Here is a 27,497-nt window from a genome sequence, read left to right as displayed (position 1 = left end):
AGTGTCCTACTGAGTATGCTGAGGGCTGTGCTACAGAAAATGTGCCTGAAAACAGACATTTTGACCAAATTGTTGAGCTTTGGTGGAAAGGATGAGTAACCTCGTTGGTGCATTGTCTGAAGCAGCTTAATTACCAATCCCATGGATATATGCAGTATTTAGATTCTCCCTGTGAGGTTCCATGAGGTTCCTGGCAGGTTAAATCTGCCAGCTTTTGACTCTGAGACTTCAATGAGCAGAGGGATTCAAACAAGGAGTATTCCTCATGCACTTAGACCTGCATTCCATAGGGAAAAAAAAAGGATAGTGTGCAAAAAATCCTGTCTTTACCTTGTGAGTGAAGGGTTCCCGTTCATCTCCCTCACTTGCTATTTATTTCCAAATCCTTCTGGAGGGGCTGTTTTATCTGTAAAGGGAGAAAAAAAATATTCAGCATGTTTCAAATAACCTCCATCAAATTAGAAGCTGAGTGGGAAGCGTTCCCACAAATGTCCCTTGGAATTCATAAAAGGCCGGACATCAAAAATGATGGGATTATTTAAGGTTTTATTTTCTCTGGCTGGAACAACACGAGATAAATCAGGGGAACGATGCGATGTCTTCCGAGTGTCTGGATCCAAAGCTCTGGCAATTCTGTGAGCATCTGTACAGCAGAGCCTGTCTCCATTTCCCTTTCATTCCCATGCAGATTGCTCTCCCGGTGTGCTGGGAGTGAGCAGGCTGATGTGTGCCGGGCAAACATTTACAGAACAAAGTGTTACAGTGCCCAAAATGATTCCAAAGTTGGCCCCGCCGCGAATGGCCGCGAATGGGAATCGTCTGCGGCACGAGGGCATCACCGAGGAGCCGGCAGAGCCACGGGACAGCGTGTGGGAAGCCTGGATGTGCCTGGCCCTGCAGGAGGGAAAAGAAGCACAGTCAGAGATCCAACCCTGTCCTGAGCTGCAGCGTTTCCTTCTGCCCCGTGAGGGTGGGCCGGCCCTGGCACAGGGTGCCCGGAGAAGCTGTGGCTGCCCCTGGATCTCTGGAAGTGTCCCAGGTTGGACAGGGCTTGGAGCATCCTGCAGTAGTGGGTGGTGTCCCTGCCCGTGGCAGGGGCTTGGGGCTGGATGTTTAAGGTGCCTTCCAACCCAAACCATTCCAGGACTGTGACTTGGCAGCAGCTTCCACTGAAAGCGCGGCTGGTCTCAGCCAGCGGCTGTGGGGTGCGAGGGGACCTCCCCAGGAGCCAAGGTAGCTGGTTTTATCCAGGGAACACTTGACCCGTCTCTCACAATATTGGCACATCTAGCAGCTGTCCTGCAGGCGTGGGAGGCTCTTCCCTCTTTGGAATGGTGGCTGTCCCGGGTACCTTTGCAGCTCCTCAGGAGTTCAGCTTTTTGGTGCAATCCCTGGTTTGCTGGGGAATGGTTCAGTCATGTTTGGACCTTGGTAACTTCCCCACTGCTCAAGTGAATGTTGGCAGCGCTTTCTTGCTGCTGGATCTGTTAATGGAGGCCTTGGGGACAAAAGCACCTTTGGATAAGGTAAATCTGGGTTGTGAAACCCCTAAAACGAGGAAACTCGGTGGGAAATTCAGGGAGCTACTTTTCAGGCATGTTTTATGAGGAGGTGGCAGGATACGGAGGAACACGTCTGATCCCACCCTGCTCTCCCAGGCTCTGGCAAAGGCAGATGGTGTTTGGATGGGATGGAGAATGGGAGCCCTGGATGCTGCTGTTCCAGCTGTAAATCTGCTGCTTGTCTCCATCCGATTGCTCCTATAATTCACAGGCACAGCTGAACTGTCAGCACTTGGCTTCCTTCCATAAGGAGGCTAAAATGGGGTTTATTGTTTCCTTTCTGAGGGTGAAGGCTCCCAGATGATGCTAAAAATCCAGGTCATGACATCCTCCTCACAGGGGGAGGCAGTTTCTTATTGCAGAGATATATAAAGGAGGGGATATAATAACTAATTAGAAGGAAAACAAGTGTGCAAACCTCAGTTCTTTTTTCCAGAAAATCATCTTTGTTTTCCAGAAGAGCTCCTGGTTCAGGTAGGCATTAAACCACGCACTGTGGCTGCAGTGGGCGACGTGGCTCTGCCCAGCACCTCCTGTTTGCTCCCTGGCCAGGCCAGAATTAACAGTGGGAATTGTGAGGGATGAGAGACAAATGGCTTGAGGCAGAGGGAAGGGAGGAGAAGGAACAGTACCAGCTCTTTGCTCACCACCACTGCGTTGGTCACTTATTAAATTGCGTCCATTGTGTGATGTGAAAGAGCTCCTCCTTTTATCTCGACAGCCATCAGGATGGAAACAATAATAAAACTCTGCTGACAGCTGCCACAAAGGTGGCTTTGTTTTCAGAGCCCCTCTTCAGTTTCTGCTGGCTCAGAGAGCAAACAGAACCCGAGGCGGTTCTCGCTGGGCCAGTGCGGGCAGAGGAGGAGTGTGGTAAATGCTGGTTTTGGTTCTGGCTAACTGCTGGAGGACGAAAGGGCAGATTTCATAGCAGGTTCTGGGTCTGCTCAGCCTGCAGGAGCCAGGAGCCGAGGGTGGCTCAGAGGCTCGGTCAGTTCCAGCAGTGCTGCTCCAGGCTCCTGGGATTGATGAGGTTCGGGCAAACCTCCCTCCAGGGCAGGGCAGAAGCGATCCCGGCCCCACCCCAGCTCACCCCAGCGCCGATGTCACAAGGCTCTGCAGGGTCCCAGTAAAAAATGCAGTTCTGTGGGTATTTGTGGGTGTGAACAGGCTTTCAGGAGGCTCTGTGGGGGCCCTGCTTTCCTCACACTGAGCAAGTGCCCATCACCGCCTGTCAGGAGGTGAGGAAAGCGAGCAGAGCGAGGTTCACCACGTCTGACACCAGCTCTGCAAACACTCTCTGTACCTGTGCAGCATCACTGGGTGGTTTATCACAGTTTCTGACTCGGCACAAGACATTTTATAATGAGATTAGCAGGTGGCCCTACAAGAGCAAAGCCTCCTACCCGGCACCACGTAATTAATCCATAAAAAATAAAGGCAGGTTCTCTCCTTGCAGCTTGTAAGTATTCCAGGCGTTGCGGTGTCATAGGCTTTATGACAGCTTTGAGCTTAAGGAATTAAAAAAAAAAAAAAATTATAAACCTAAATTCAGTAATTTAATTCTAATTAATTCATTATCCAAGAATCTTCTTTGGATTGCAGCTCATAGCCACAATATTTCTCTGGATTTCTTCCAGATTTTTTTTTCCCCAAGCTTTGCTGCTTTATTTGAGGGCAGGTAAGGAGTGCATAGATATATTTGTGGTCCTCAGGTTGTATATTAATATTCTTTAACCATCCTAAAGTTCACCAGTTTAATGCTGTATCATCCAGGAACAGCCTTTTGTTAAGCAAGTTTCAGGATTTTACGGCTTTCCTGCTCGTGGAATTTTTTTTAAAGGGCATTAAAAAGTTCTCTCTCTTCTCTAGCACTGCCCTGGAGAACCAGGAGCCTTCCCACCAGGAGCAATCTTTCAGCAGGAAACATTTGGGCACGTTTTTTGTGCCCTTCAGGTTGGTTTTGCTGAGTGCATCTGCAGGGTCCTGGAGCAGGAACGGGTTGTTGCAGGTAACCTCAGCCTGGGCCTGGCTGCCAACATCTGCGTGAGCAGCGTTTCAGGGAGTCCTGCGAGGTTTGTCCCCAGGGGTGCCCCCTGTAGCTGCGTGCTGGTGGCTTTTTGGGCAGGGTGGCAGGAGGTTTCCAAGCTGGAGGGAGCTGCAAGTCCGTAAAGCGGCGCATTTCACACCTGGAGAAGGCACAGAGCCTGCTCCCGGTAAGATTTTAGGGCATAAACTGCCCGTGGCAGCTCTGCCCTGCTGCCCTGGAACATTCATTTGTTTTAGGAGCGTAGAAATGCTGCTCCCAGGAACTCTCTGAGAGTCCCCTGGGTACTTTTAGCCCTCTCCTCTCACAGGGCAGCAGGGGGGAAGCTGGTGGATGGCAGCACCGGGGAGCTTTAGAGTCCTGGGAACGCTGCCCAGGAAGCCAGTTCCCTCGGCTGGGATGGGGAAGTTTGTCTGCACCAGGGCCGGACGGTGGAGAAGTGCCTTTTGGGGGGAGTGGGGTGGGTTTGTGTTCTTGTTTTGGGGTTTTTAAAATGCATTTACACGTTGTGGGGAGGGAGGGAAATGATCCAGCTCTGCCCTGCCTGGAGCTGCTGCCGAATAAATGAGCAAGGTGGCACTGTGGGGCTGCTCACCCTGGGAGCCTGATGGTGCCAGGGAGGGGAGAAGGTGCACGGGGCTCTTTGGCTCTGCTTCTCTGCTTTGCTTGCTGCTGCCTCTCTCATCTTACATGAGATGGAGTTAAAAGACTCAGTTCATTTAAAAAAAAAAAAAAAATAGAAGGAAATGCATTTGAAGCTGAGTAAATTCAGTTAGGGGAGAAGACACAGTTCCTGGCTACTGAGAGCACTTAAGCTCTGCAAGGTGGGAGACAAGAGTTATGGCCCTTTTGCATCAGCCTCCGAGGGAGCTGAACTGGCTTTACCGGGAGAGGAGCCCACAAGAGGGCAGGGGAGGAAAAGTCCTCTTTTGAGAATATTTTTGCCCTCTTTTTTTCTAATAGTCGTGGGTACATTCCTGCTGGTTTCCCATGTCTGGGGCCAGCTCAGAGGAGGGAGGGCAGTTTTAAGTACCTGAATTCAGGTGTGGTCCCTCCTTTGCCCACATCCACGCGTCCAGGCTGCCTCAGAGTCACTTCCACGTTTATTGTAGTGGGGATGCAGCGGGAGAGGGGCTTCCTGCCCAGGGCTGAGGGATTGTCAGACTGTGCCCATCCATAGTCATAGATCAGCCAAGTGCCTCAGCGATCCTGTCACTGTTCCTCTGTGGGGAGAGGAGGTTTTCCACAGCAGGAGACAGACGATTCCTCACGCTCCAAACAAAGCCTGCCAGGAAAAAATCTGTTTGATACTCAGGCAGCTAAAACGAACCACAGTATTTATTCCCAGAGCTCTGTCTGCCCTAAATATCGGATCCCTGAGAGTATCAAAGAGGCTTCCAACCAAAGCACGGTGCCTCTGACAGCAATAAAAGACAGGCACCCACGGATAACTCTTCCCAATAGTTTTACAGCCAGGTAATCAATATATCACAACAGACATGTTGTCTTTTATTTGCTGTTTATGCACCACCCAGGATCCTGGGATGTGGTGTTGACGCCAGCACAAGGATACAGGAGCTGGGAGATCAATAGGAAACACTTCTTCAGGTGTATTGATTACCCAGAAAGGGATGAGGATAAATTTTTGTGTGTTCCCACTCCATCTCCCAGCCTGTTAAAAGGAAAGAAATGGCCTGGTTCTCTTCTCTATTTCTCTCTTCTGAGAAGCTGAAAAAAACCCCAAAACAACATGGCAAGAGCTTGGGGATGATGAGTCTTCTTTTATTTTTTTTAGACAGTGGGGAAATCTAATATATTTCTTTTTTGACCTTTTGTCCTTTTTTCCCATCTTGGGAGCAGAGAAAACAAGGATGACAGCTAAAAGGGAAAGAATGCCAAAACAGGAAAAAAAACCCCAACCCTGGAAAGACAATTCCTGACATCCTTCTATTAATCTAATCAGAATTTGGTTTAGTATTGAATTACTGGAAAAATGAATTGGATTACTTTTCATTGGTATGGGAAGTGGGAGCTGTGTTCCACGGAGGGGATTTAACCTTATTCCTGCAAACACTCGAGACCTTGCCTTGGCACAACTTTTCCCACTCAAAATTCCAGGTGTGCTCAGCATATTCTGGAATTAGAAGAATTCCTTCTGGGCAGGAAGGCTGCCCCTCAAGGACACCCATCTCTGTTTATCTCCTGAGTTCCTGCAGAAGCTGGAATTGTCTCCATCAGCAGGCACCTCTCGTGGTTTGGGGAAGCTCCGTGAGAAGGCAAGGATGTGAGTGAAACAAGTGGAATATTCCAGCTTGATACCTGGAATTAAATGTAGCTGTGGTTGTGTGTAGTTGTGGCCAGCGTGGGGAGGTGTGGTGCTGGAAATAAATAACTGCCTGTGAGAAGTTAGGGAGCTCCAGGGCATCATCCCCTGGGAAGTGCAGATCCCTGAGCTGCAGCGAACCACACCAGTCACTGCAGGATGATGTAAGATCATTCCACACCCTCCTCTTCCAAACCCACCAAAACTAACCAGACAAAAACTGGAGCTCAGACACAAAATACACCTGCTGGTTCTTGAGTTCATTTCTGCCTTAAATTCTCTGTTCCCCAGGCATTCCCTGGAATCATCTTTGCAGAGGACAAATTTCCTTCTGGTAGCTGATACTGGTGGCTTGGAAGATTATTATTATTATTAAGGCACAATTGGGAAAAAAGATCTCAAAATGATGTCCTCATCAGTGCTGCCAGGGTTTTTTGTTTTGCTTTTGTTTTGCTGGCTGTTTCTGAGGAGCAGCCTTTTGCTGTAATGTTTTTTTAAGGGTTTTTTTTCTTATTTTCTTTTTTCTGAGTGATTTACGAAGCGTCTCTGTCACCCTTTCATCCTTTCTGAAAAAGCTTTGTTTTTGTGAAGAGGCTGCAGCATGTCAGAATGAAGTGCAAATACCCACTTCAAGGCTCTAACAAGTTCTGTGCCACTAAGAGCCTTTGATTCCTGCATTTAATTATGTCACATTGGATTAGAATAATCCTATTCCTCCTTGTTTCTCCAACTCAGTTTTCCATACTTGTCTTGCACTTAATTAAAAGTGCCTCCTTCACTGCTGGGCTGGTAGGGAAATGAAGGCTGACACGTGGGGGAACTTTGCACTGGAGGGATCTTATTTTTAACCTGTCATATTCTGCACCTAGAGACAGATATTTATCCCACTCTTCATTCTCCCCTTGCCTAAAGAAATACTCATCTCAAGTCCAAGAAAATGAAAGGTTACTTTGTGAATTCGCTGTTAAACATTTGCAAGATATTCAGAGGTGCGAGGAAAGGAGAAGTCGAATACCGTGCTAATTTCTAGCTAAATTTGGCTAAACCTTAGCTAATTTCTTGGCAGAGCTTTCCCCACCTCCCCTTTTTCTTTTAATAGCAGTGTTTGGGCTTGATGATTTTAAGATCTCTTCCAACCTTAAGGATTCTCTGATTCCATGATTTTATGATAGCAATGAGTTTGGGATTTTTACCACCGACAGGAAATGCGGCGAGGAGACAAAGCAAAGCAAATGTGCTTTTGGCACTATATATATATATAGATATGATTATTAAATTTTGAGTTGGCAGCTGCTTTGAGGCACAATGCCTGACTTTGAGGTCTGTGTTATTCATCTCTAACTTTTCTGGTAGCTTTCAGCTCCAGCAGCTGAGAAAATTTGTTGGAATTTTCCAAGCACCTGCTCTTATTTCCAGCCCTAATGGCCTTACTTCAGCTCTGCTCCGTGCAGCTCCATTCAGCAGAGCAGGTTTTACTGCGTGGGCCATGACTCAGGACCCTTGAGTCATCCTGGTTTCTTGGGATCAGCCAAAGGATTTTAGGGCATTATATTTCTTATTCCTGAAGCGGCGATTTGGGATTTTTGAGATTACCGCGGCTTTTTCCTTTGATCCCCCTTTTCTCCTTCAATCCCTGTTTTCTCCTTCCTGTGGTGCTAGAAGTGCAGATGTGGCCATGAACCTCCTCTGCCCTGGCTGCACCTACAGCCATGGGGCTTGATTTTCCAGAGGCTCCTCCCAGGTTTTCCAGAGGCTCCTCCTGAGCATTGCCAGCCCGGTCTGGAGATCCGGTCATGGTGCAGGCTTGTCATCTTTGCTCCGGCGGATAAGGGAAAGTGTTTAAACTCTGTCACCATAATAGGATTATGCTTTTAAGCCCTCAATGATTCCAGCTCCAGAGCAGCATTTTGAGATCAGATTTGGATTCCCACGGCTTTTGATTATTTTGGGAAGCTGGGGAGCGACGGTGCGATTCGCCGCGCTAATTGTGGTGAGGCGCACACGGCGTAGGCCCCACGCCTGGAAGGGGAGAGCGTTGGCTTTCCCAGGGAGTCTGGAGCCAAAAAAAGATCCCCTCTGTGGGCTGTCAGGTGGGTCAGCACCTCCAGGCTTGTCCCTGTCCATGGGTGATGCTGTGGTGGACCCCAGGAGCTCCCACAGTGGTGGGAATTCCTGATGAAGGCATGCCAGGCAGGTTTGGCTTCCAGCAGCTGGCTTGTGTCTGAAGGCACCTCCAGCACTCCTCCAGCATTTAGTAACACTGAGTATTTAAACCTGGTAATTGCTCCTGTGCTCCAGGCCCTGCAGAAGCACCTCTTGAGGTAGGATGTCCAATCCCTGTGCCACTGAATTCCCTTGGATGAGGACTCTCTGTTTGCACTGCTGCCAATTTTCTCCTACTCTCACTTGCTAAAATAATACATTGCAGTCACCTCTTAAATTAGACACAAGCTTAACCCTCTGACAGAGTTAATGAAATCTGTGTGCTGTGAGGAGAGACTGGAAGAGCTTCTTAATTTGGGAAATGCCACAGGTTGGTCAGCTGGATTCTGCATGGCGACTCATAGGATCACAGATGGGTTTGGCTTGGAAGGGACCCTAAAAAGCATCTCATGGGTTTGTTTTTCCTGAGGTGGCTTGCTAGGAACCCTGACTTTCTTTTCCATAGGCAAAATTCTGCCTCCAAACAAGTGCTTTCTCCTTCAGGGATGTGTTACTCGTTTCCTATTCCCTGCTTTGAATGATTTCTCCCTGGCTCTACAATCTCCACTCCATCCACACATCTCTGAGTGCAGTGATGGTTCTCAGCAGTGCAGCAAGCTGGATCTCCAAGCTTTCCCCTCAGGTGCCAGCAGGCACTTCCCTGCAGTGCCCAGCCCCTGCTTTATGGGAAAGCCCTCTGTAATCCCGACACAAGGAACTGCAGAGTTTTCCTCTGCCCCTTTATTACACAGGAGGGTGGGTGCCTGCCCCACAATTCAGCTCTTCCATTAGAAAAACAACAAAGCTGCAAAGGAATAAATTATTGAGGCCATTAATCAACAGGTGGCAAATGGAAAAGGCAGCCAAAATGAAAGAGAATTATCTGTAGGCAAAATAGAGTAATTTTAAATGGGCACTAAGCTCTGTAATTGAAGGTGCAAGAGTGCAAAACTTACCACTGGAAGGAAACCAGAAAATGGATGTACTTATGGTTGGGTACTTATGAAAGCAGTTTTATTGCACATTACCAAATTTTATAATGTCTTCATTGTGTCACTGTTAAGTTTCCAGAATTAATATTCTTCAATGTGTAAAATAAAAATGTGTTTAATGTGCCAGTATTAAATAGGTCCATGGCAAAGTCAAGTCTGCGAGGGATATTTCTACTTTAGCACTCAGTATTTTGTCAAATCATGTTTTATGAAAAAAAACCCACACTGAGTGGGCTGCTGGTAAGTGCTTCACTTCCCTCTCCTCAGAGCTCAATTCCCCAGGGTGGTCTTTGTGAAGGGGAGCAAAAAAGAGTTTCTCATTTCCAAAGGATGGAAACAGCCTGGACAGGTCCACGTGCAGGTGTGTCAGCACCTGCCTGTGGAGGGAAGGGTGAGCAATTGCCCAGCCTGTGCTTTCCTGACAGTTTCTGAGAGCTGGAGTTGTCAGACTGTCAGAGCTGTAAAAGCAGTGAAGTCTTTGTGTAAATTTCTAAACGCAGCTGAGATTTCCAAGAGGACTCACAGTTCTCTTCCTTAGGGATTTCCCTATAAATAAGCATCCTAATTTACAGTATTTTCCCGATTCCTGCCTCTGTTCATGGGCTCACCCTGCACAATTCACCTCGTTGCCTGATTAGTGGTTGGATCTGTTCCGTGAGCATGCCAAGCCTTAAGGAAAAGCACTTGGGGTTTATGAAAATATGGAGCTATTTTGGAAAAAAGGATCTGCAGCAGCACAGGAATGGTGATTTAGGATCCACACTAAAACCCTCAGCTGCTGAGCAGGCTCCTGTGGTAATAAAAATTCTCTGTTCTCCAGCTGTTTTGCACACCAGAGCCAAAACACTGTCACAGGATGTCACCAATATAAAACATGTCTGTCAAAATTTTGTCTCAGCTTGTCCCATGTGGGAGGGGGGAAAAAAATTGCTTGTCATGAGATGGGCTTTAGAAAGTATGTGACAACGTGGTCTGTGTTAAAGCCCTGACACGACACCTTCCCACAGCAATCCAGGCAAGCCTCCAAACGTTTCTTATTCTGCCACTTCTCTAACGTGGAGGGAAATAAAAGAGACTTCCTGAGTGCACATCTGACCTTTGGAGAAATGAGTTTTAGTGTTGTGCTGAGGTTCTTGTCCATTCTGATTGTCCTGGCTGCTTTGGATTGCCTCCCTGTACCTTCCTAAGCTTTCATCCTGAGGTATCAGATCATATCTTGTAAGAAGATTGAAAGGAATTAAGTCTCCAGGCTCAACTCTCCTTTTCCAAGCAGCTGACAAATTGTAGTGTGTTCTGTGTGGCAGTTACTGGAAATAGCTGAAGTCTGCAGAGGGTGAGCCAGGATCCATAAAAATGTTCTTCCTACTTAGGATGACAATTTATAATTTAACTGCAGCTCCCAGGCTAATGATGGCAAATTTACACACGGTGCCATCCAGCTCTGCTGTGCTTTACGACCAAGGAGCTTCCCTGCATTGGAACAGTGGGAAAACTGTGGGAATGATGCAGGAAAACTACATCAAGGAGATCCTCAGCACACTGCTAGAACACGTCTTAATTGACTGGGATAACTTAAAAGTAACTGAAGCCTGTATAGTCTAGGAAATGAAAGGTGATGCTTCCCTGGGAGATCTGCAGTTTTCCTCTCTGGAAGCAGGGAGCAGAAGTTAGTCAAGGAAGAAATTCAGCTGGGATTGAAATTTGCAGGTGGATGAATAGATGTTGATGATGAGAAGCAGCCCCAAGGAGTGTGGGTGAGTAGGAAAGCACAAAGGGGAAGCAGGCTACAGTACTTCCTTGTAGGAAGACAGAAAACCCAAAATCTGAGACACAAAACTTTCTCCTAAAATAAAAAAGGTACTCAAAAGGTGATTTTGTGCCTTTTTTTTTTTTTTTTTTAAGATCAGATTGCTTATGAAATTTTAAACGCTTCACGTTGCAGAACAATTTCTCTTTGCTTACTTGGTGTGATTACACAAAGCTCTGCAGGAAGATGTGCTGCAGCTACAATGTCATTAAATAACGTTTTCTGCTGGTGGGTTTATTCTCTCCTTCACCAGAATATTTAATTGTCACCGATGCTGATGGGAATTGTGTGCCTTTGGAGGGCGTGCAGATTTAATACGGAGATGATTCCCCAGCCAAGGCAAACACAGAGAAACACACACACACACAGAGTTAAAGAAAAACTGTAAATAAATATCTGCCTCAGGGCAAGTTCTGTAAAAACTCATCCCCTCGAACATCCAGCTCTTCCTCGTAGCTCAGCTCCTCCTCTGAAGAGAAGCTAAATTACCCAACAGGGGATGTGTGTTACAGATAAGTTCTGCAAGACAGAAGAACATCCACCAGACTCTAAGAAGTGGCAAGTACAAAGTCAATTGAATGACATGCAATTATCTCCCAAATTATAAACCACGCTTTTCAGCCCCCACAGTATTTTATGGAATTGCAGCTTAGATTGAGAAATCCCACTCTACCTGCTGCTGACCTTCCCCTGGCTGAAAATAACCTCTGAGAAAACCCCAGGATGACTCCAACTACCAGCCCATAAACCCCCCTGACCTTCTGCAATGGAGACAGATTTGTGTATTAACGTGTCACATTCCCATTCCCAAAGAAATAGGAGCACTATAAAACTGGCCCAGGCCTGGTTAGAGGGAGCTGCAGCAGGACAAACAGCTCTGCAAACCCAAAGTGGCACATAAGGGTTTATTGAGATGTTTTAAATGTTTTTCTCCCCACCCAGCAGCTGCAGCTGACTGAAATGCAAATATCAATCTGGTTTCCTGGGAAGTCTCTAATTCCTCATGAGCGGAAATAGGAGTATAAATTATATGCAGGATTCATTTCTGCCGTTCTATAAATCAGTTGCTGACTGAGATTTGGATATTTACAGGCCTGACAAAGAGCTCCTCTCCTCTCCTCTCCTCTCCTCTCCTCTCCTCTCCTCTCCTCTCCTCTCCTCTCCTCTCCTCTCCACTCCACTGCACACAGGAAAAGCTCTTTACACGAACAGATCACTTCACAAGTTTGTTTGGTGCTTTCAGGTTTCCAGGTTCCAGGAGGGAATAGTCTGATTAATGAATTTTGTGGCAGTAGTAAACTTTTGGAAGAATTCTGCTATTGTTTTATTGAATAAGATTGAGACAGGAAATTTGCCGAGGCCTGGAAAGCCTGATGGAAAGCCAGCAGATTTTTAGGGCCTACAAGTATAGGGGCCTAAAAGTTTGGGCTTTTTTGGTTCTTCTAAAACAGATTTAGACTCCTAAAATACTTGGAAAATTTAGCTACCTTTGAAAATTTGTCTACAAGCACCAGGCAGACCTGGAAAAAAAGATAAAACTTGTGGTGAGATATCTGAAATGTCATTTCTACTTTGCTCAATGATAGAAACTCTCAGGAGGTGGAATTTGCTATTCTGGGAGTTCGTAGAAAGAATCCTCGACTCTGATAAGATTTAACCTCATTCTGACACAGATCAGTAAAACAAACGAATATTTTATAATAAAAAACAGAAGCATTATGAGATTCTAGGGAGGGAAAACAGCTGTCTCATACTTCTGAGTGCACAGTTTGAGAACTTTGCAATAGCTGGAACCAGGGCCTGTTAAGATTCCTCAAACAGAGCAGAAGGAAATTATTTTTAATTAGGGCAAGAGCTTGCTTGGGGCTGCATGTCCCTCTCCTGTGGGGTGCAGGGAGGCCAAACTTTGGGAGGGCAGGCCCAGGAATTGTGTGTAACAAATACTGAAGGGTCAGACGTGCCTGGGTCCACGTGCCCCGCCTGGGAGGAAGAGGAGGAGGAGGAGGAGGAGGAGGAGGAGGAGGTCAGTGGCAGTGCCAGGAAATCCCACGTTTTTGGGGCTGCTGTGCTGAGGGCGGGTGGAAGCCCCGGGGAGATGCCGGGGCAGGAGGAGTTGGGAAGGTGCACGGTTTGAAATCCATGGCAGAGGCCGTTGGAGAGCAGGTTTTGGCTCAGGAAATGGAAAAGAGGGTTTAAGGAAAGAAGCAAAGCTCTCCCTGTAATACACCATCAGAAGTGTTTATTCTGCGGCAGTGAGAAGAACCGATAATCAGGTGTGTGCACATCAATTATTTAAAACAATTCCAGCAAATACAGCCCTTGACCTCCCTCATCACCCCCACCCCCCCAACAAAAATACTTTGAGTGATCAAAATTTATTTTAATTCCTTCTGCTTCAACACCAAGTGTTTGTTCAACTGGATGTGCTGTCGTCACGTAGGAGGGGAAAGAAAAATTAAGAAAAAAAAGAGCTTGGGCAAGACAGTGAAGTTTTTCCTCAGCTCTATCAACAGGATGTCCTTTGTTCTGAAATACTACAGAAATCATAGTAAGTCTTATAAAAGTTATCCAGTCACTGGAGCACTGAACAATTCAGAATTTGTGTTGCTTGCAAATACTTATTTCTTTTTGGCAGCTTTTCTAGACAGGAGAGTGATGGAGGAATCGAGTCCATGGGCAGGTCCACACCTTTGCAGTCACACTAAAAGGATGAACTGAAAGCACAAAAAGAGAAATAAAGACAGTGTAAGAAATGTTGTCTGATGGGGAAATTCCTGTCCCATGAACACAGAGTTACGTAAAAGAAACCCCAAACTTAGCCTTATTTAAGTACAATAAAATCAGCCATGTGGTCACTGCTGATTTATGTCCCTGTGCTGTACCTGTTTGACACAGATGTCACACACTCATATTCCTGTTAGAAACATTGATTTTAAGCCCGTGATAAACATAATTCGTTACTGATGGGAACTAAGTGAGTGGTTGATGTCTCCCTTTTGGGGGCCCAGCAGAGAGGAAATGAGCACCCCACACCCCAATCGTTCAGGGGAGGAAAGATCCCCCATCTCCCTGGCACAAAATGGGGAGAGGGGGGAAGGAAGAGGAGAAAACACTCAGCTCTTGATTCTGCATTCAGGGCACATCCCCACTGCCTTATTATCACATCAGAGAGCCTGGACCCATCAGTGCTTTCATTACACAACCATTTCCTCCCCCAAGAATTTCTAATTCTGCCATTTTAATTTGTTTGGGGGACTCTCGGCAGCCTGCTCCCCTATCAGAGAGGAAATTTGGTTTATTAGACAACATCTCAGAGCAGTTAATCCTGCAACTTTGTTTTAGACCTTGAGAGGTCAATGCATAATTTAGAGGGGTTTGGATTCTGTTCTGCTTGCCTCTCTCAAAGACAACCTCAATTATACGAGCCCAGCTTTCCGAGGGCCAAAGCCCTGCTTTCATCATCAGCTCTGCTGCCAGGCCCTGACTCCCCTGCCTGACCCACAGGGTCACATCCTGGAATCCTCCTTTCCAGGGGAATGGGAGCAAACTGCAGCTGCAGCCCCCTGCAGGATGGGAATCCCGTGGCTTACAAGCAGGAAAGAAGGACCAGCACGATCTTTCCCAGCCACAGCCCTCTTGCCATCAATAATTGTTTCATTTTTGTGGCCTTTGTTTTGCTGGTCTGCAATGATCCCAACAATGACGTGGTCAGTGACAGAAAAAGGCATAAAAAGCAAAGGAGATCATTTCCAGACAGTTCACAAAGGCTCCTGTGTCACACGGTGGTCCAGAGAAATTCTGTGCTGATGGCTCCTGTTACAAGTGGAGGGAATGAAACTTGGGAATACTGTTATTTCATCTTTGTGACACATAAAGAAGTCAATTCAAATGTCAGTTCTCAATGGAACACGAGATCTCTCGGAAATGTGAGGCCCATTCAGACTTAAAAAATAACAGTGAGGTATAAAAATATCCAGTGGATTTTCAGGACATGGTGCCATTACAGAGCTGAGAGTTGGAGACACAGACCTCTTTCTAAATAAAAAGCTAAGAACAAGAAATAATTTTCTGGATTCTCTAGTGTTTGTCTCATCTCCTTGAAAGGCTCCTGAAACCAATGTCATGTTTATTCAGCTTTTAATCAAGAGTTAGGCAGTCCTCTTTTAATTAAAGCTGAGCCAATTTTAATGCATTTTAACAGCTATAATTCTATCAAATGCTCCATTTAGATACTCTTCTCTGACCAAGCCTGACTTATCCAAAGCTCTCATTACTCCAGTCATCTGTGGTGTTGCCAGTGCTCTAAGATAAGGGAGTGTGAGTTTGCATGTTACAAACACAAATACGTGTGTTCACCACTTCCAGATCTGAGGAATGGCCTCCGTACAGGACAAGTAAGGAGTTTCTGCCCAGCCTTGCTGACTTTGCCCCCACAGCTCTGAGAACCAAGCACAGTTCATGTCATATTTTTGGTAAACCACCCTTTCATTTCCCTGTGGGCACAAAAAGGAGACATTTAAAACTGAGTGTGTCTGATCTAGAGATACACTGGGTGGATATTCAGGAATGAAGATAGGTATGTCATACACGTATATGTGATATACAATAACTGTCTTTGTCCTTTCACCTCCATGAAAGTCTACAGGAAGAGTTTGTGCTTCAGCAGACTGTCCTGTGTCCAGAACATTTCAAAAGGTAATTAAAGTTATTTTTCTGCACCGGCTTGCAGACTGAGACCCTAAATGCTCACCCAGTGTCTGAAGGCTTCAGAGCCACAGCGCTGCTTTGCAGACAGAAACCGAGCTGTCAGAATTAGGCTATCGGCGGCGCGCTGCTGCGTGGCCTGCTTGGCATTTGAAAGGGTTTGAAAACAAAAGTGGGAAAAGCCCAGCGCGTGACCAACCTCCCAGTCCAGCGAGAGATGTTCCCATCCTTCGCCCGTGTCCTGCCAGACTGCAATCCGTCAGTGGTCCGGGCTCCGTCGGTGCTCCGCGGGGCTCCCGGCACTTCCCGGCGAAGGGAGGGACGAGGCTCCGCGCGGCTCCCGCCCCGGAGCCCGGGGGTGCCGCTGGCGCCAGCCGGGAGCTCCGCAAGGGCTCGATGCCGCTCCGCGGGCAGCACGAGCGCGCCGACAGGCGCCGGCCTTGGGTCTGGGGCTTTTTGACTTATTCTCTTGCCGTTTGTCTGGTTTCGCTGGGAAGAGCGGGGTCCGTGAGGTCCTGTCCTGACGATGCCGAGTGAGCCGGAGGAGCGGGGGGGGTCTGAGCGGGCAGGAATGCGCCTGGCCGGGTCCCCCCGGTGCTACCTGACCTTCTGCAGCTCCTGCCGCAGCCAGGAGGGCAGCGGCTGGCCCAGCCTGTGCAGCAGCTTGGACAGCTCCACGTTGTGCTCTCGGTAGTAGCTCGACAGAAACGCTCGGGACTGAGCGGGGCGGGGGGGGAAACAAACCAAGATCAGGTTAAAGGAAACCCATCCCACAGGCAAATGTGCTCTCCTGCCGCAGAGGGCTCTCACCGGGAGAACTCTATGCCCTCTCTTTCAAAGCTCGAGGTTCTGAATTTTAAAAACATCAATCCAATGAAAATGCAGCAAAGAAAAAAAAAAAAAAATCCGTGTGTTTATTTCGGGCCAATATTAAAACTGCTCCCATAAATCTCTGAAAAGCCCTTACCTCTTGGTCCATTGGTGGGTATTTCCGACCTTTGCTTTTCCCCAGGCACTTTGTTTTCCCTCCTTCCAATAACTGGCACCAGAAGCCTTTCTGAGGGTCGAACCTGTAGAGGATCATATCTTTTAAAAGACCTTGCTACAGAAACATCTCCTGGCTCCTGAGACATCAGTGTCAGCCCACAATTAGTGCTGCACACATTCCTCTAGATGACTGGAATTCTGAGGCCAGAGTGGGAAACAGCTTTCCTCTCCTGTGTAAAATCTGGGGATTCATTTTTCCCCACAAATCTGCCTTGGAAGTGCCTAAAGGCAGGAATGTTCCCCCACTGTGCTCTACCTGCACTGGCTCATTTCTGTTGTCCTTGTCCAGCACACAGGGTGATGTGCAGGCCTCCTAAGGAAGCGCTGGCTGGGTGCTGATGATTTAACCCGCCTGAAGAAGGAGCGGGCTGCTCCCTATCACTGCATCTAAAGACCATTTTCGTTCCTAGGATGGCATTGTAGCATAAACACTGTCTTAGCAGCCTTATCTGAAACATGCAGTTTGATTGTGATGTCCGAAATGCAGAGATAGAAGAGGTTTGGATTTAGGCTTGGAAACACGCAGTCGCTGAGGAACCAAGGGCACGTGGCGTTGGGTTTGGAATTTACTGCTGTGGGACTTGCAGCAGGCATAAAACATCCAAACGCTGCACATTCCTGCTGCTCAGCAGATGTTTGAGAAGGATGAAGGATAATTGGCTGGAACAGAGAGTTAATTAGTTACACACCACCTTTCTGCCCCTGCTCTGTCCCTGCGACATGGATGCACCTGCAATTTGCTGCTGCACAGAAGTGGGCGAATTTCAGGAGAAGGGTGAACCTTCTTCATGGGCTTTTCCTTGCCCAGCCTATTAATGCAGCCTGACCTTTGTTTCCTAAATTGTCTCTGTAGCTGTGTCAATTAAAAACAAATAAATCATTGATTAAATGGGTATATTGATGATAGATTCATTTCTGCTTTGGCCTTTCCCATCTGCTCCTTGCATGGTGAAGTGCTTTAGCTGCCCTGCATTAATTTCCCAAGAGGAGCAGCGGTATCTGTGCTGAGTAAAAGGGAAACTGCAAAACTATGCCCCAATCTCTCTGCCTCAGAAGGAGATTATTGAACATTATGAAAAGGATCTGCAAATTTGGGAAGGGGAATAGAGGGTGAGACAGATCAGGCTGAACTCAACCCTCTGCGTTCAGAAATCACAGAACTCTCAGGGCTTCTGTAAACGTAATTGGGCACAGTGGAAGTATTTATTTAGAAATAGTGATAGCCCTAAGGCTAAAGCTACAGGGGAGCGTTTTAGAGCTGTCAGCAGAAATCTTTGGAGGCCTGGTTATCTTCCCTTCCCTGCAGAGTAAGCCTGGGGGAGAGGCAGGGTTTTGGGGAGGCAGTACCTGATGCCAGAGGCAGGGAATGCCTGCGAGGGCAGAGCCAAGCAATGTCACCATGAGGATCTTTCTCTCGTTCTCTGACAGAATGTAGCAGCCCTCCACGGGAGAACGTTTTCCTAAGCACACTCCTCTCATCTTGTGTTTTCCTCGGGCCTTGCCTCTGTGTGCTCTTTGCTCCCCTCCCATGGGGAGGGTTCTGCCTGGGTTGATTTTACTCTCCTGCAAGACTTTCATGTAATTTCACTCAGGGTGATGGACTGGTTGCTCAGTGCTGTTCACAGGTCTGGGTCCTTAGGCTGCTTCCTGACACCTTTAAAAATGTGTGGTGGGCAGTTGTTAGGCAGTAATGACTAGGAACAATCCTATGCCATCTTTTCCCCTTTGACAAGCCCTGCCAGAAAGCAGCTACACACTTTAATGCATTTTCCCCTTCCATCCTAAATCCGTGCAGAAGTGTGTGCTTCCACAGCACATTTGCATTCTTGATGCCTCTAAACAGGGAGTGCATAATTTTATGGATCTGTTTACAATCCATTTTTCCTGTCCAAACCAGTATGAGAGGCCAAATTTCTTCCTGCCGTGCGACTCCACTGACTTTAATTTAGTTCCAGCAAGGAAGATGTATGTCTGTGGGTGTGGATTTTAAAAACCCAGCAGAAGGCACTGCAGATGTGCAGTTGTGAGTTGTTCAAACATCAATAGCTCAGCTCAGTGATCAGACTCCTCCTTCCCTCCATCCTCTTTGGAAAGCAGTGACTTAAAAAATTGTGTTCTGAAATCCAAAATTCTTCCTCTAGAAAAAGGTTTTGGCAGAGCAACTTCCTTAAGCACTGAAGTCTTACTTTGAACCTTTGTATAAAGAAGCTGAACCCTGCCAGGAGAGGAACATTAAATGGTAATTGCAAGCAGAGAGGAGCAGTGTGGGGCAGCTGCAAAGTCCATGGTTGTGTTTCCCTCAGGAGCAGCCTGCAGGGAAGGTGAAGCAGAGGCTTTGCTGCTTCCCACTCCATGTGCTGGCTCAGGGGCTTGGAAAAGCAGGGCCAGGCTTCCCAGCTCACGGATATCCCAGGGTGGGGCTGCAAGGAGATGGTGATCCTCACACAGGGAGGCCCAGGGCAAAACCTTCTTACAGTTTTCTGCTGGACTAAGAGGGGAGAGGGGAATTCAGCCCACTCCCACCCCTGCAGGAGTCTCAGCGGTTCGTGGAAATCCAGAGAGGAAAATGGGATTAGGGAACGAGCGCTTCTCACCCAGCCTCTGCCATCAGGCTCCTTTGGAATGGTAAAGCCAAACTTTCCACACCTGACACTCCAGGCTTCAGCTCCTGGAGACTGATGGAAGAGAGCCCCAAGCTTCTCAAATTATTGTTATCCTGATGTGTTGTCTGTTTGTAATTAATAATGAAGGGATCCTGGTGGGAGGGGATGTACCCTGGGATCGACAGGGCAGATGAGAAAAGGAATACACTCACGTTAGGGCTTCGGAGTAATTGTAGTGAGGAGAGACTCCCAGAAACTTCTGCACTTCATCCATGACAGTAGCAGGGTCACTTCTCAGCTGCTGTCCATCAATAATGAGCAACTGCAGGGGTAAATATGGCACTGATTTGGAAACAGGACTAAGGTTAATAAAAAAATTGCATTATTTCACTTCTGTGAAAACCTGGATTTAAATTAGCACGTGACTTTGTACAGTGCTAAAAACATTCATGTGGATGAGCTCCTTTTTAGGTTTGCTTTTTACTTTATTGAGTTGGATTTGCATAGGTGGGCACCTTGTAACTCTGTGTGTGCACCTTATTCAAATGCAGGAGTTAAACCTCCCAAGCCAAACCTGACACTCAGACAATTCTGAGAAGAAGAGATAAGGAAAGGACATAAAATATTGTTGAGGTTTATGATGTGTCTGTGGGAAATCTCGAGGAGAGAAGGCAGCAGCTCCAGGTGAGGGCAGAGGAGGAGCCCAGGGAACAGGGCATGGGAAGCTCAGCACCCTCTGCATGCTCAGAGTTTGCCAGGACATCCCCCTCTCCTTTGGAGGGGTAAGCTGGGATGAGGTGGGCGAGGAGGAGATGTGGCCTGTTCGCTCCCAGGGCAATACTGCCCTTGCTGCCACCTCAGCATCTCTGGGCAGGACTCCCTCCCCATTTACAAAAGAGCAGGAAGGCCAGAGAGGGAAGAAGGAAGTAAATGAGTGACTGAGATTTTCTCCCTTCTCCTTGAAATGGGATTGACCTGCTTCTCCTCTCTGTAGTACAGCTGGGGCTGTATAAAAGGAGAAATCTCTGCAAGAAGGCAGAGCTTCTAGTTGTTTTTGTTGTTTTTTTCCCCCCAGGTCCCTGACAAAGTAGGCAACGCTCAGCTCTGCCTCCTTTCAGCAGAATTCTGTCCCGCCAGAGCAGTCTCTGGGGATCCTTGCTGGTTTGCTCTCTCATGAAACAGCCTTTTGCAGCCTTGTCTTACAGTAGGTGCAGACATGGACTGCCATAGGACCATGTCCTTGGATAAAGACCGCCTTGGGCCGTGCCGGGGCTCGGTGAGTGGGGCGGGCCTTACCTGGGAGGCCGGGAAGTGCGAGAGCCACCTCTGGATGTGCAGCGCGTACCAGCCGGGCGTCAGGCAGCGCCTCTGCAGCGCCCGGAGCTCCGGCGGCGCCCAGGGGCCGCAGGTGATGACTTGGTAAAAGTTGAACCGCAGCGCAGCGGGGTCCTCGTGGGAGCGCTGGTGCTGGGGCAGACACGGAAATACGTGGCACCGGGATGCTGGGGGTTGAGCCCGAGAGCCTGCGGGAGCTCCCCCTCGGTGCCACCTCTGCCGGGCAGGAGAGGGATGGGGCCGGGGGAGCAGCGTGGGGACACCGTGCAGCCAAGGCGCCCCCGGGCAGCGGGGAGTCACCGCTGTACCGCTTTGCCTCGGCAGCTGGGAAGGTGCCAATGAGATATTACCCGGGTGCAAATGCAGCCCCTGGCCACGCTTTGTTCCTTGCAGAACTGCCTGGCAGGATCAGAAATGATGTATTTCTTGCTGTTCCAGCATGATTAATCCGAGTCTCTTTTAACGCTGCATTTATTGTTTCCTTTATGTGCTTGCCTACGCCATTTTTCACAAGCATGCATTCTCGTTTCATTATACATTTCTCTAAAAACAGAATTTTTAAATAGTGCAGATTTTGTTATGGAAGGATGTGGGCTCAATGAAAGGCAAGGAAGAGCATCCTGGAGTTTTCTGGGGAAAACAACAGGCTTGCTTTTGTTTCCGAGGAGAAAAACAAAGCCAGTGTCTCCAGTCACAGCTCTTTTTAACTCCTTGGAAACTTCAGGAGACACTGGGTCCATCTGTGCACCGCACACATTGCTGAGCTTACACGCTGGGGGAAGGGATGGGGGCCAGACCCTCAGCACCAAGAGCTCTGGTGCCCTGGCTGGGCCACGCTCCTCTGCCCTGTGCATCTCCCTGGGCTCGGGGCACTGCTCCCCCTCTGTGCCCTGCCAGCTGTAGTTGAGATGAAACTGTTTGTTTGCAGCTGGTGGCACCTCTGTGCTGGGAAGTTTCATCATTCCTGACACCGGTGTCATCCAGCTGGCATCCAGCACCCTCCTGCTCCCGCGGGGTGCCAAGGCTGTGCCATAACTCCCATTCCTTGCTCAAGGACATGGATTCCCAGCCCCCATCCCCTGCCACCGGCTCCACTGCGCATTCCTCGGGGCAAAGGGTTCCCTACCTGGTACCAGGAGTACGCGCGGTCCGACGGGTCGATGAGGATGGTGATGATCTTGGCCTTGGGGATGAGGGAAGCAGCTCTCCTGGGAGCTTCCTCAGAGTGGAAATAGTTGGCACTTTTCTCAAACAGGAGGTCGGTGGTGGCGTTGGAAGGAGCGGGGAAGAATTCCATGTACCTTGGAGGGGAAGAGACTTGTCAGAATTAGCAGCAGCACAAAAGGGTCATGGCCCCGTGCTTCCCATTTCATGGTGGGTGAGAAGGTGAATTTTCAGACATAATTCTCAAGAAGGAAAATTGAATTTTTCAGCTCAGCCCAGACTGGAGTAATGGGAATGCATCTTGGCTCTTAGGTGGTGCCGGTAATAGCTAAAGCCCTCATGAAGTCTGGTAATTAGGTTTTTCCTGTGATGGATGGGATTTTTGCTAATAACTGCAGTGTCAAAGGGATATCTTTCACCAGTTTGGAGTGAGTTCAGTTTTAGCTGCAGAAAAAAACATGGGAAAGCTTCAAAATGTCAACATTTAATGTCAACATTTAAATGTCAAACTGTTTAATTTTAACATTGTTGAAGTACTTCATTTTGGAACTGACATCTTTGCTTTTGGACGCTTTCAGAATGCAAGATTTGAATTTTGGCTTTGAATGGTCTTTTCCATTTAAAATTGATTGGATGGATTCTCGTGAAGAGATAAATGGAGCCTTACTTCATGAAAAGCCACTTTGGAAGGAACAGAGTGTCAGTCAGTGCAGCTACAGCTATGACAAGACAGAGATGTCATTCAGCGTGAAGACAGAACTCATGACAGAACTGCCTCTTGCATGCATTTGTGTGAAAACTCACAAAAATCTTACCGTAATATCTAAACAAAATTAGGGGCTTGATTAAATGTCCCATCATTACCAATTAGATTCTCTTTCTATCTGATAATTCCAAGCATAACGAGTTCATCCAGTGATTAAGGCAATGTCACACCCACTCCTGGAATTGTTCCACTGTGATTTTCCATGTATTAAGAATGAACACCTCGTTTTTGTCATTCTTCTTACCAGTCAATTCCCTTGTGGTAGTTGTTGCCATTGAAGAATTGAACTTCCTCAAAAGTTTTTGGACTGGGGAGATTGCTGATAATGGAAGGATGCATCAGAAGGAATAAATAAAGGGCTGTTGTTCCTATGACGACAAAAAGAGATGCCATTAGGAAATATTAAAAAATAGAAAAAGCACCTTTGACTTTGTAGAAAGTTTTTAAAAGCTCTCCTTGTGCTTCTTACCTGTTTTCTGGGGTCCTATCACCAGGAATTTGGGCAGGTGGTCGCAAGTTTTGTCTCTGGACCAAATATCCCTGTGTCGCTTATCGTCACACGGGTTCTGAAGGACAAAAGGTGGTTGTGGCCATCACACTGGGGGATCCCAAATCTTGGCAGGGTCTCGATGTCATGCACTAATGCCAGAGCCCTACACTGAGTAGCAAAATCCCACAGTGTGTGTACAATGGTTTTGAAAGACTGAGGGCAAGGTTCAGTCATTAGCAGAAAAGAAAAAGCGGGGGAAAAAAAGATTGGAACATTGATTTAATCACGTTTCCATTTGAGGTTCAAATGCAAACCTCTGAATAGCTTTGAGGCATTACTTTTTGAGCTGTCAGAATGGTTCCGGATGCATGGGGCTTAGTGCCAATTTTAATTTACGTGAGAATGCAAAAGGGAAGGACAAAATAGAAATGTGGGATATTATTCATCTCCTTATCTTTCTACTACCTATGAATGCAAAATAAAAGCCTGTGAACAAAAGGCCCCACAGAAGAGGTTGGGACTGGCTGCTCTTCAAAGCAGTTATCATACAGATGCTGCTTTTGCATAGGTAACAGAGGATACACTTTGCTGGTGAATTAAAGTAACAAAATATGACTGAGAAAATCATCAGCTGAAGGGAATTGCTGCAGCCCAGTGGAAATATTATAGATTTATACTGCCTTTGTAGCTGGGCCAAAAATAATAGGGCAAATTTTCAGCACCTTTTTGCCAGTGTAAGCCCTAAGTAACTGCACAGGTTTCCTTGGTGCCCCCCTGGATTTATGCCTGCATAGCCAAAAGCTCAGTGTGGCTCACAGTATTCTGGTGAAGAGAGGAGGCAGGTACGTGTAACCATTAAATTACACTGCTGAGCTCACATTCCCATGCTTGAAAAAGGCTTTTTAGAGGAAAAGATGCTTGCTCCAGCGAGCAGATTGCAGCTGGAGGAGGAACAAGAGGTGACTTTACCTGCCAGAGGGGGTCTGTCTGCTCGGGGAAGAGCTCGAAGTACTTCTGAGCCAGCTGCACGGGGGGCAGCGTCTGCAGCCTGAGGTTTGTGGAGCTCTTGACAAAGCTGGCGAGGTTGGCAAAGGTGTACAGGCCCAGGCGGTCGTTCCCGTAGTTGGACAGGTGGGTCATGAAAATGCTGATCTGGGGGCAAGAGGAGCCTTTCAGGCATGGCACACCAAAAATCCAATATGCTTCCCCCCCCCCCCCCGGCGCCTGGAATAGCATGGCTGTAAGTAGGGGAATAAATTCTGACACAGAAACACTCCCAGGCTTTGTGAAGGATGGTATCTCAGCTAAGTATCTCTGTCTTTATTTTCTCCTTAAAGCTGATATAACTTCTGTCTTTTTATCAGCCTTTACGTGGCCACTGCCTTGTAGATGTCATGATTTATTTCAGAGGGATAAAGAGAGTTTATAAGAACAATGTGACAAATGTTCTACCCAGCATTTTCTTTCCACGAGGTGATTAAACTCAGTTTTGTGGCTGTTTTACCTGTAGATTGTCATTATTTACTTTTATGGAAATGGCACCAAACTGAACGTTGACACTTGGCTGTTTTAGTCAGTGCAGTGGCCTGAGACGGGATGGACTGACAGTGAAATTTGATTACAGCTGCAGGCAGATTTGGGGGGACTGAAGCACCTCATTCTGAAGAAATTAGCTATCAACAGTGAGCACACCTGATTCCCAGGTAAAAGGTTTGCTTTGCAGAGAGATAATTGTGTTCAGGTGAGCCTCGATTCGGCTGATTAGGAATGGGAGGCGTTTATAAAGTCACGCGCAAGAGCACAGGGAAGAGGTTGTAGGAGAGCATCTGCACCTTCCTCCTTCGAAAGCTGCTGCAGGAGTCCTGTTCAGGTCACTGAGTGTTGAGGTTTTTAATTCAAAGTGAATTGGATTGGTGTGCTGGAGGGCTGCCGGACGTGGTTTCAGTGACGCCTCGCACAGCCCAGGCGTGGGGGCCAGTGTTTACGCAGCACTTTTTGGGGCCTGGGGTGTGGGTCAGGTATGCTGGAGATATGCTCTAAAATACCTCTGTGCGTGTCTCAGGAAGGTTTTTTAGCAGTGATCCACCTGACGAGAAAGCTTTCCCTCCGGTCGGTCCCTGCTCTGTTGTCCCAGACTTGTTCCTAGCACATCAGGGATGAGAAGCTGCCAGCTTCCCACTCTCACCCTCCTGCTGTGCCAAGGTGGCAGCCCCCAGTGCTGGAAAATGTGTCCATTAGTTAGTTAAATTATTAACAAGGCTTTTAGTACTCCTCCAAGGGGGAGACAGATGGAGCTTGGGAGAACGTGTCCCTCATGGCCCTTCTGCAGTGGGCTTGCATTCTGCACGCTTTATGCCACAAAAGGTAATTTATTCTTCCCTTCTCTTCTGCTCTGGGCCTTGGCTAAGCAGAGACTGGAAACTGTATGAGTTGTTTTTTTCTGTGGATTGATTTGGTGGATTCCAGTGCCTGTGTGTTTTATGACCCCAAGTATTTGACGTAAACAGAGTGAATCTTAAAATTACCCTGAACTTGGTGCATGTCTCTAAGTACTACCCCAGAAACGGCAAGGAAGGTAATAAATCATCCTCTCCTCACAAAATAAACCCTAGCCAACACAAACAGATCCTTGCTAGTTCAACTCCTGCAAATCTGAAAAGTTCTTCCAGCAAACTCTTTTGAAGTGATGAAAAGAAAATCACTAGTAGGAAATGTTGCTGGAGAATATCACCTTGTCTCTGGAGCGTTCATTTGATGAGTGCTAAAGGGTCTGCCAATGACATTTAATGTCAGTGCACCAAGTGAAGTCTGCAAGTAAGTCTGCATGCTCTTTGTGCTTTGTTTACGCTTGAAAATGGATGAGATTGTTTTTAATGTTAAAATGTGCTTGTAGGAGATGAGTATTAGCTTATTCCAGGAGTTTCATTATGCTGCAAACCAATTTAAAAGATCCAGTTAATCACTTTTCATGGAGTCAAAAGATCTTGGACATCTCTTTTGACTTCTTTTGCTCTGTTGGTCCTTTTGGAAGTGAAAAAGCCCCAGACACGATGCATTATTCATGGAGTAAAATGGGATTTAATTCTTTCCCATCTACCTCCACATCACTGGGGATGAAAGGTGATGGGTTTTAACTGTTTGTGTTTAGAGCATGGATGATACCAGATTGTTTGCAAACTAATGGCAGGACCATCGCACCATTTCACTGTGTGGTTTTGTTTCTAGGGCTATTTCACATCGCTTACATGTAGAATTTAGATACAGAGTGTTTTCTCTATATGGAATATTTCTATATGCAGGCTTTTGGTATATAGAAAGTGAAAGCTACGGTAGCTAGTAGAGAGAAACAAAGGGCTTTTTAGAAGAATGATTTGGCTATAAACCAGTGCCTTGAAACTGCATTCTGTACTCAGTTTGTGTGCTTGCTCTGGCTGCACAGCCCTATTAATGCAGAGTCGAGAGCTTTTTTCCTTCTGTAACTGCCAAACTTAGCACAGCTTTAGCTAAAAGCACTTGGTTTTGGACAAAGATTAGCCACCTGGCTCTGGAGGGCACAGCTGAAGCGCCACACAATCTCAAGGATGGCAATTCCATGCTGTTGATATCTGAAACTCTGCCTTATCCATCAATCAAGCACTTGCAATGAAAAAATCCATTAGCAAACTTAGGTACAGATGCGTTCCACCTCATCCTCTCAGCCATTCCATAATTAAATAGGATCAATGTTCCCTTGTAGGTCCTTTCCTCCTGCTGCTTGGCCCGTTGCTGGAAAGCCCAGGAGCCGGAGCCGGGTGTCGTGTGGGAATTCCGCTGTTCTGAGAGGAAATGGACGGCTACTGTCTGTAGCGGCTTTTTAAAGTAAGAGTTGCCAGAAGGGAGGAATTAATGCAAGGGGTGTAGCTCGGCCTTGTGCGTAGCAGAGCCGGGCTATCCATGGTGCTCCTGCAGGGATGTGGAAGTGCATTTACTGTGGAAGTGCATTTACTGCCCGGCTCCTCTCCCACCGAAACGAGTTCAGCTCCTCCGCGCTTTTCCATCGCGCTGGCAAAATGCCGCGTCCCGGAAGGGGATGTGGGGGGCAAGCCCTTGGATTTCTGCCCGTGTCAATGGGACGGCAGGGCTGAGGAGCCCAGGCCTGCCAGGTCTTCCTGTGCTCATCCCCGGCAGCTTGGTGCCAGGCTGGCCGGGCACTGCCTCTCTCGGTCTGGGGTGGCTCATCCCTGTCCCGGCGCAGCAGCCTCCCGTTCTGGATTTACAGCCTTGTCCCTCCGGAGCCAGAGCCCCGCTCCCGGATATTGAATCCCGTAACGCAGCTGTTTGTGCGGCTAGGGGGAAGCTGGGAGGGAGATTTTTGTGTTGACAAAGCACTAATTTTAATAATGACAAATGGCTTCTCTAGAATTCAGCACTATTCATATTCATGACCCTTCTGCTGCTGAAGCAAAATCATTTCTA

The 27,497-nt window shown here is 47.5% G+C and overlaps 1 protein-coding gene and 2 long non-coding RNA genes across 8 annotated transcripts in view; 1 reads left to right on the top strand and 2 right to left on the bottom strand.

Moving 5' to 3' along the window:
• Window positions 1-529: 529 nt before the first annotated feature.
• LOC128806612 (uncharacterized) lies at window positions 530-2,594 on the bottom strand. Its single transcript, XR_008436881.1, has 2 exons — window positions 2,210-2,594; window positions 530-894 (listed from the first exon to the last, which is right to left on the bottom strand). It is a non-coding gene; the product is annotated as an uncharacterized LOC128806612 (long non-coding RNA).
• Window positions 2,595-2,729: 135 nt separating this feature from the next.
• On the top strand, window positions 2,730-5,879 carry LOC128806254 (uncharacterized). The gene is made up of 3 exons (XR_008436745.1): window positions 2,730-2,803; window positions 3,435-3,518; window positions 5,728-5,879. It is a non-coding gene; the product is annotated as an uncharacterized LOC128806254 (long non-coding RNA).
• Window positions 5,880-12,989: 7,110 nt separating this feature from the next.
• The window catches only part of NDST4 (N-deacetylase and N-sulfotransferase 4), a 97,992-nt gene continuing 83,484 nt past the window's right edge, over window positions 12,990-27,497 (bottom strand). For all 6 annotated transcript variants that reach the window (XM_053976278.1, XM_053976279.1, XM_053976277.1 and 3 more), the window contains 9 exons: window positions 24,012-24,194; window positions 23,022-23,118; window positions 22,797-22,920; window positions 21,749-21,923; window positions 20,584-20,754; window positions 19,500-19,609; window positions 16,605-16,707; window positions 15,837-16,354; window positions 12,990-13,647 (listed from right to left, as the gene is read on the bottom strand). In XM_053976278.1, coding sequence (XP_053832253.1) covers window positions 16,235-16,354; window positions 16,605-16,707; window positions 19,500-19,609; window positions 20,584-20,754; window positions 21,749-21,923; window positions 22,797-22,920; window positions 23,022-23,118; window positions 24,012-24,194 — 1,083 coding nt within the window. In that variant the 3' untranslated portion in view covers window positions 12,990-13,647; window positions 15,837-16,234. The remainder of the gene's footprint in view (window positions 13,648-15,836; window positions 16,355-16,604; window positions 16,708-19,499; window positions 19,610-20,583; window positions 20,755-21,748; window positions 21,924-22,796; window positions 22,921-23,021; window positions 23,119-24,011; window positions 24,195-27,497) is intronic.

This window comes from Vidua macroura, chromosome 4 (assembly GCF_024509145.1).
Source record: "Vidua macroura isolate BioBank_ID:100142 chromosome 4, ASM2450914v1, whole genome shotgun sequence".
Classification (NCBI taxonomy): Eukaryota; Metazoa; Chordata; class Aves; order Passeriformes; family Viduidae; genus Vidua; species Vidua macroura.
The sequence above is the reverse complement of the archived record's forward strand: the minus strand, read 5'-3'. Positions and strand labels throughout refer to the sequence as shown.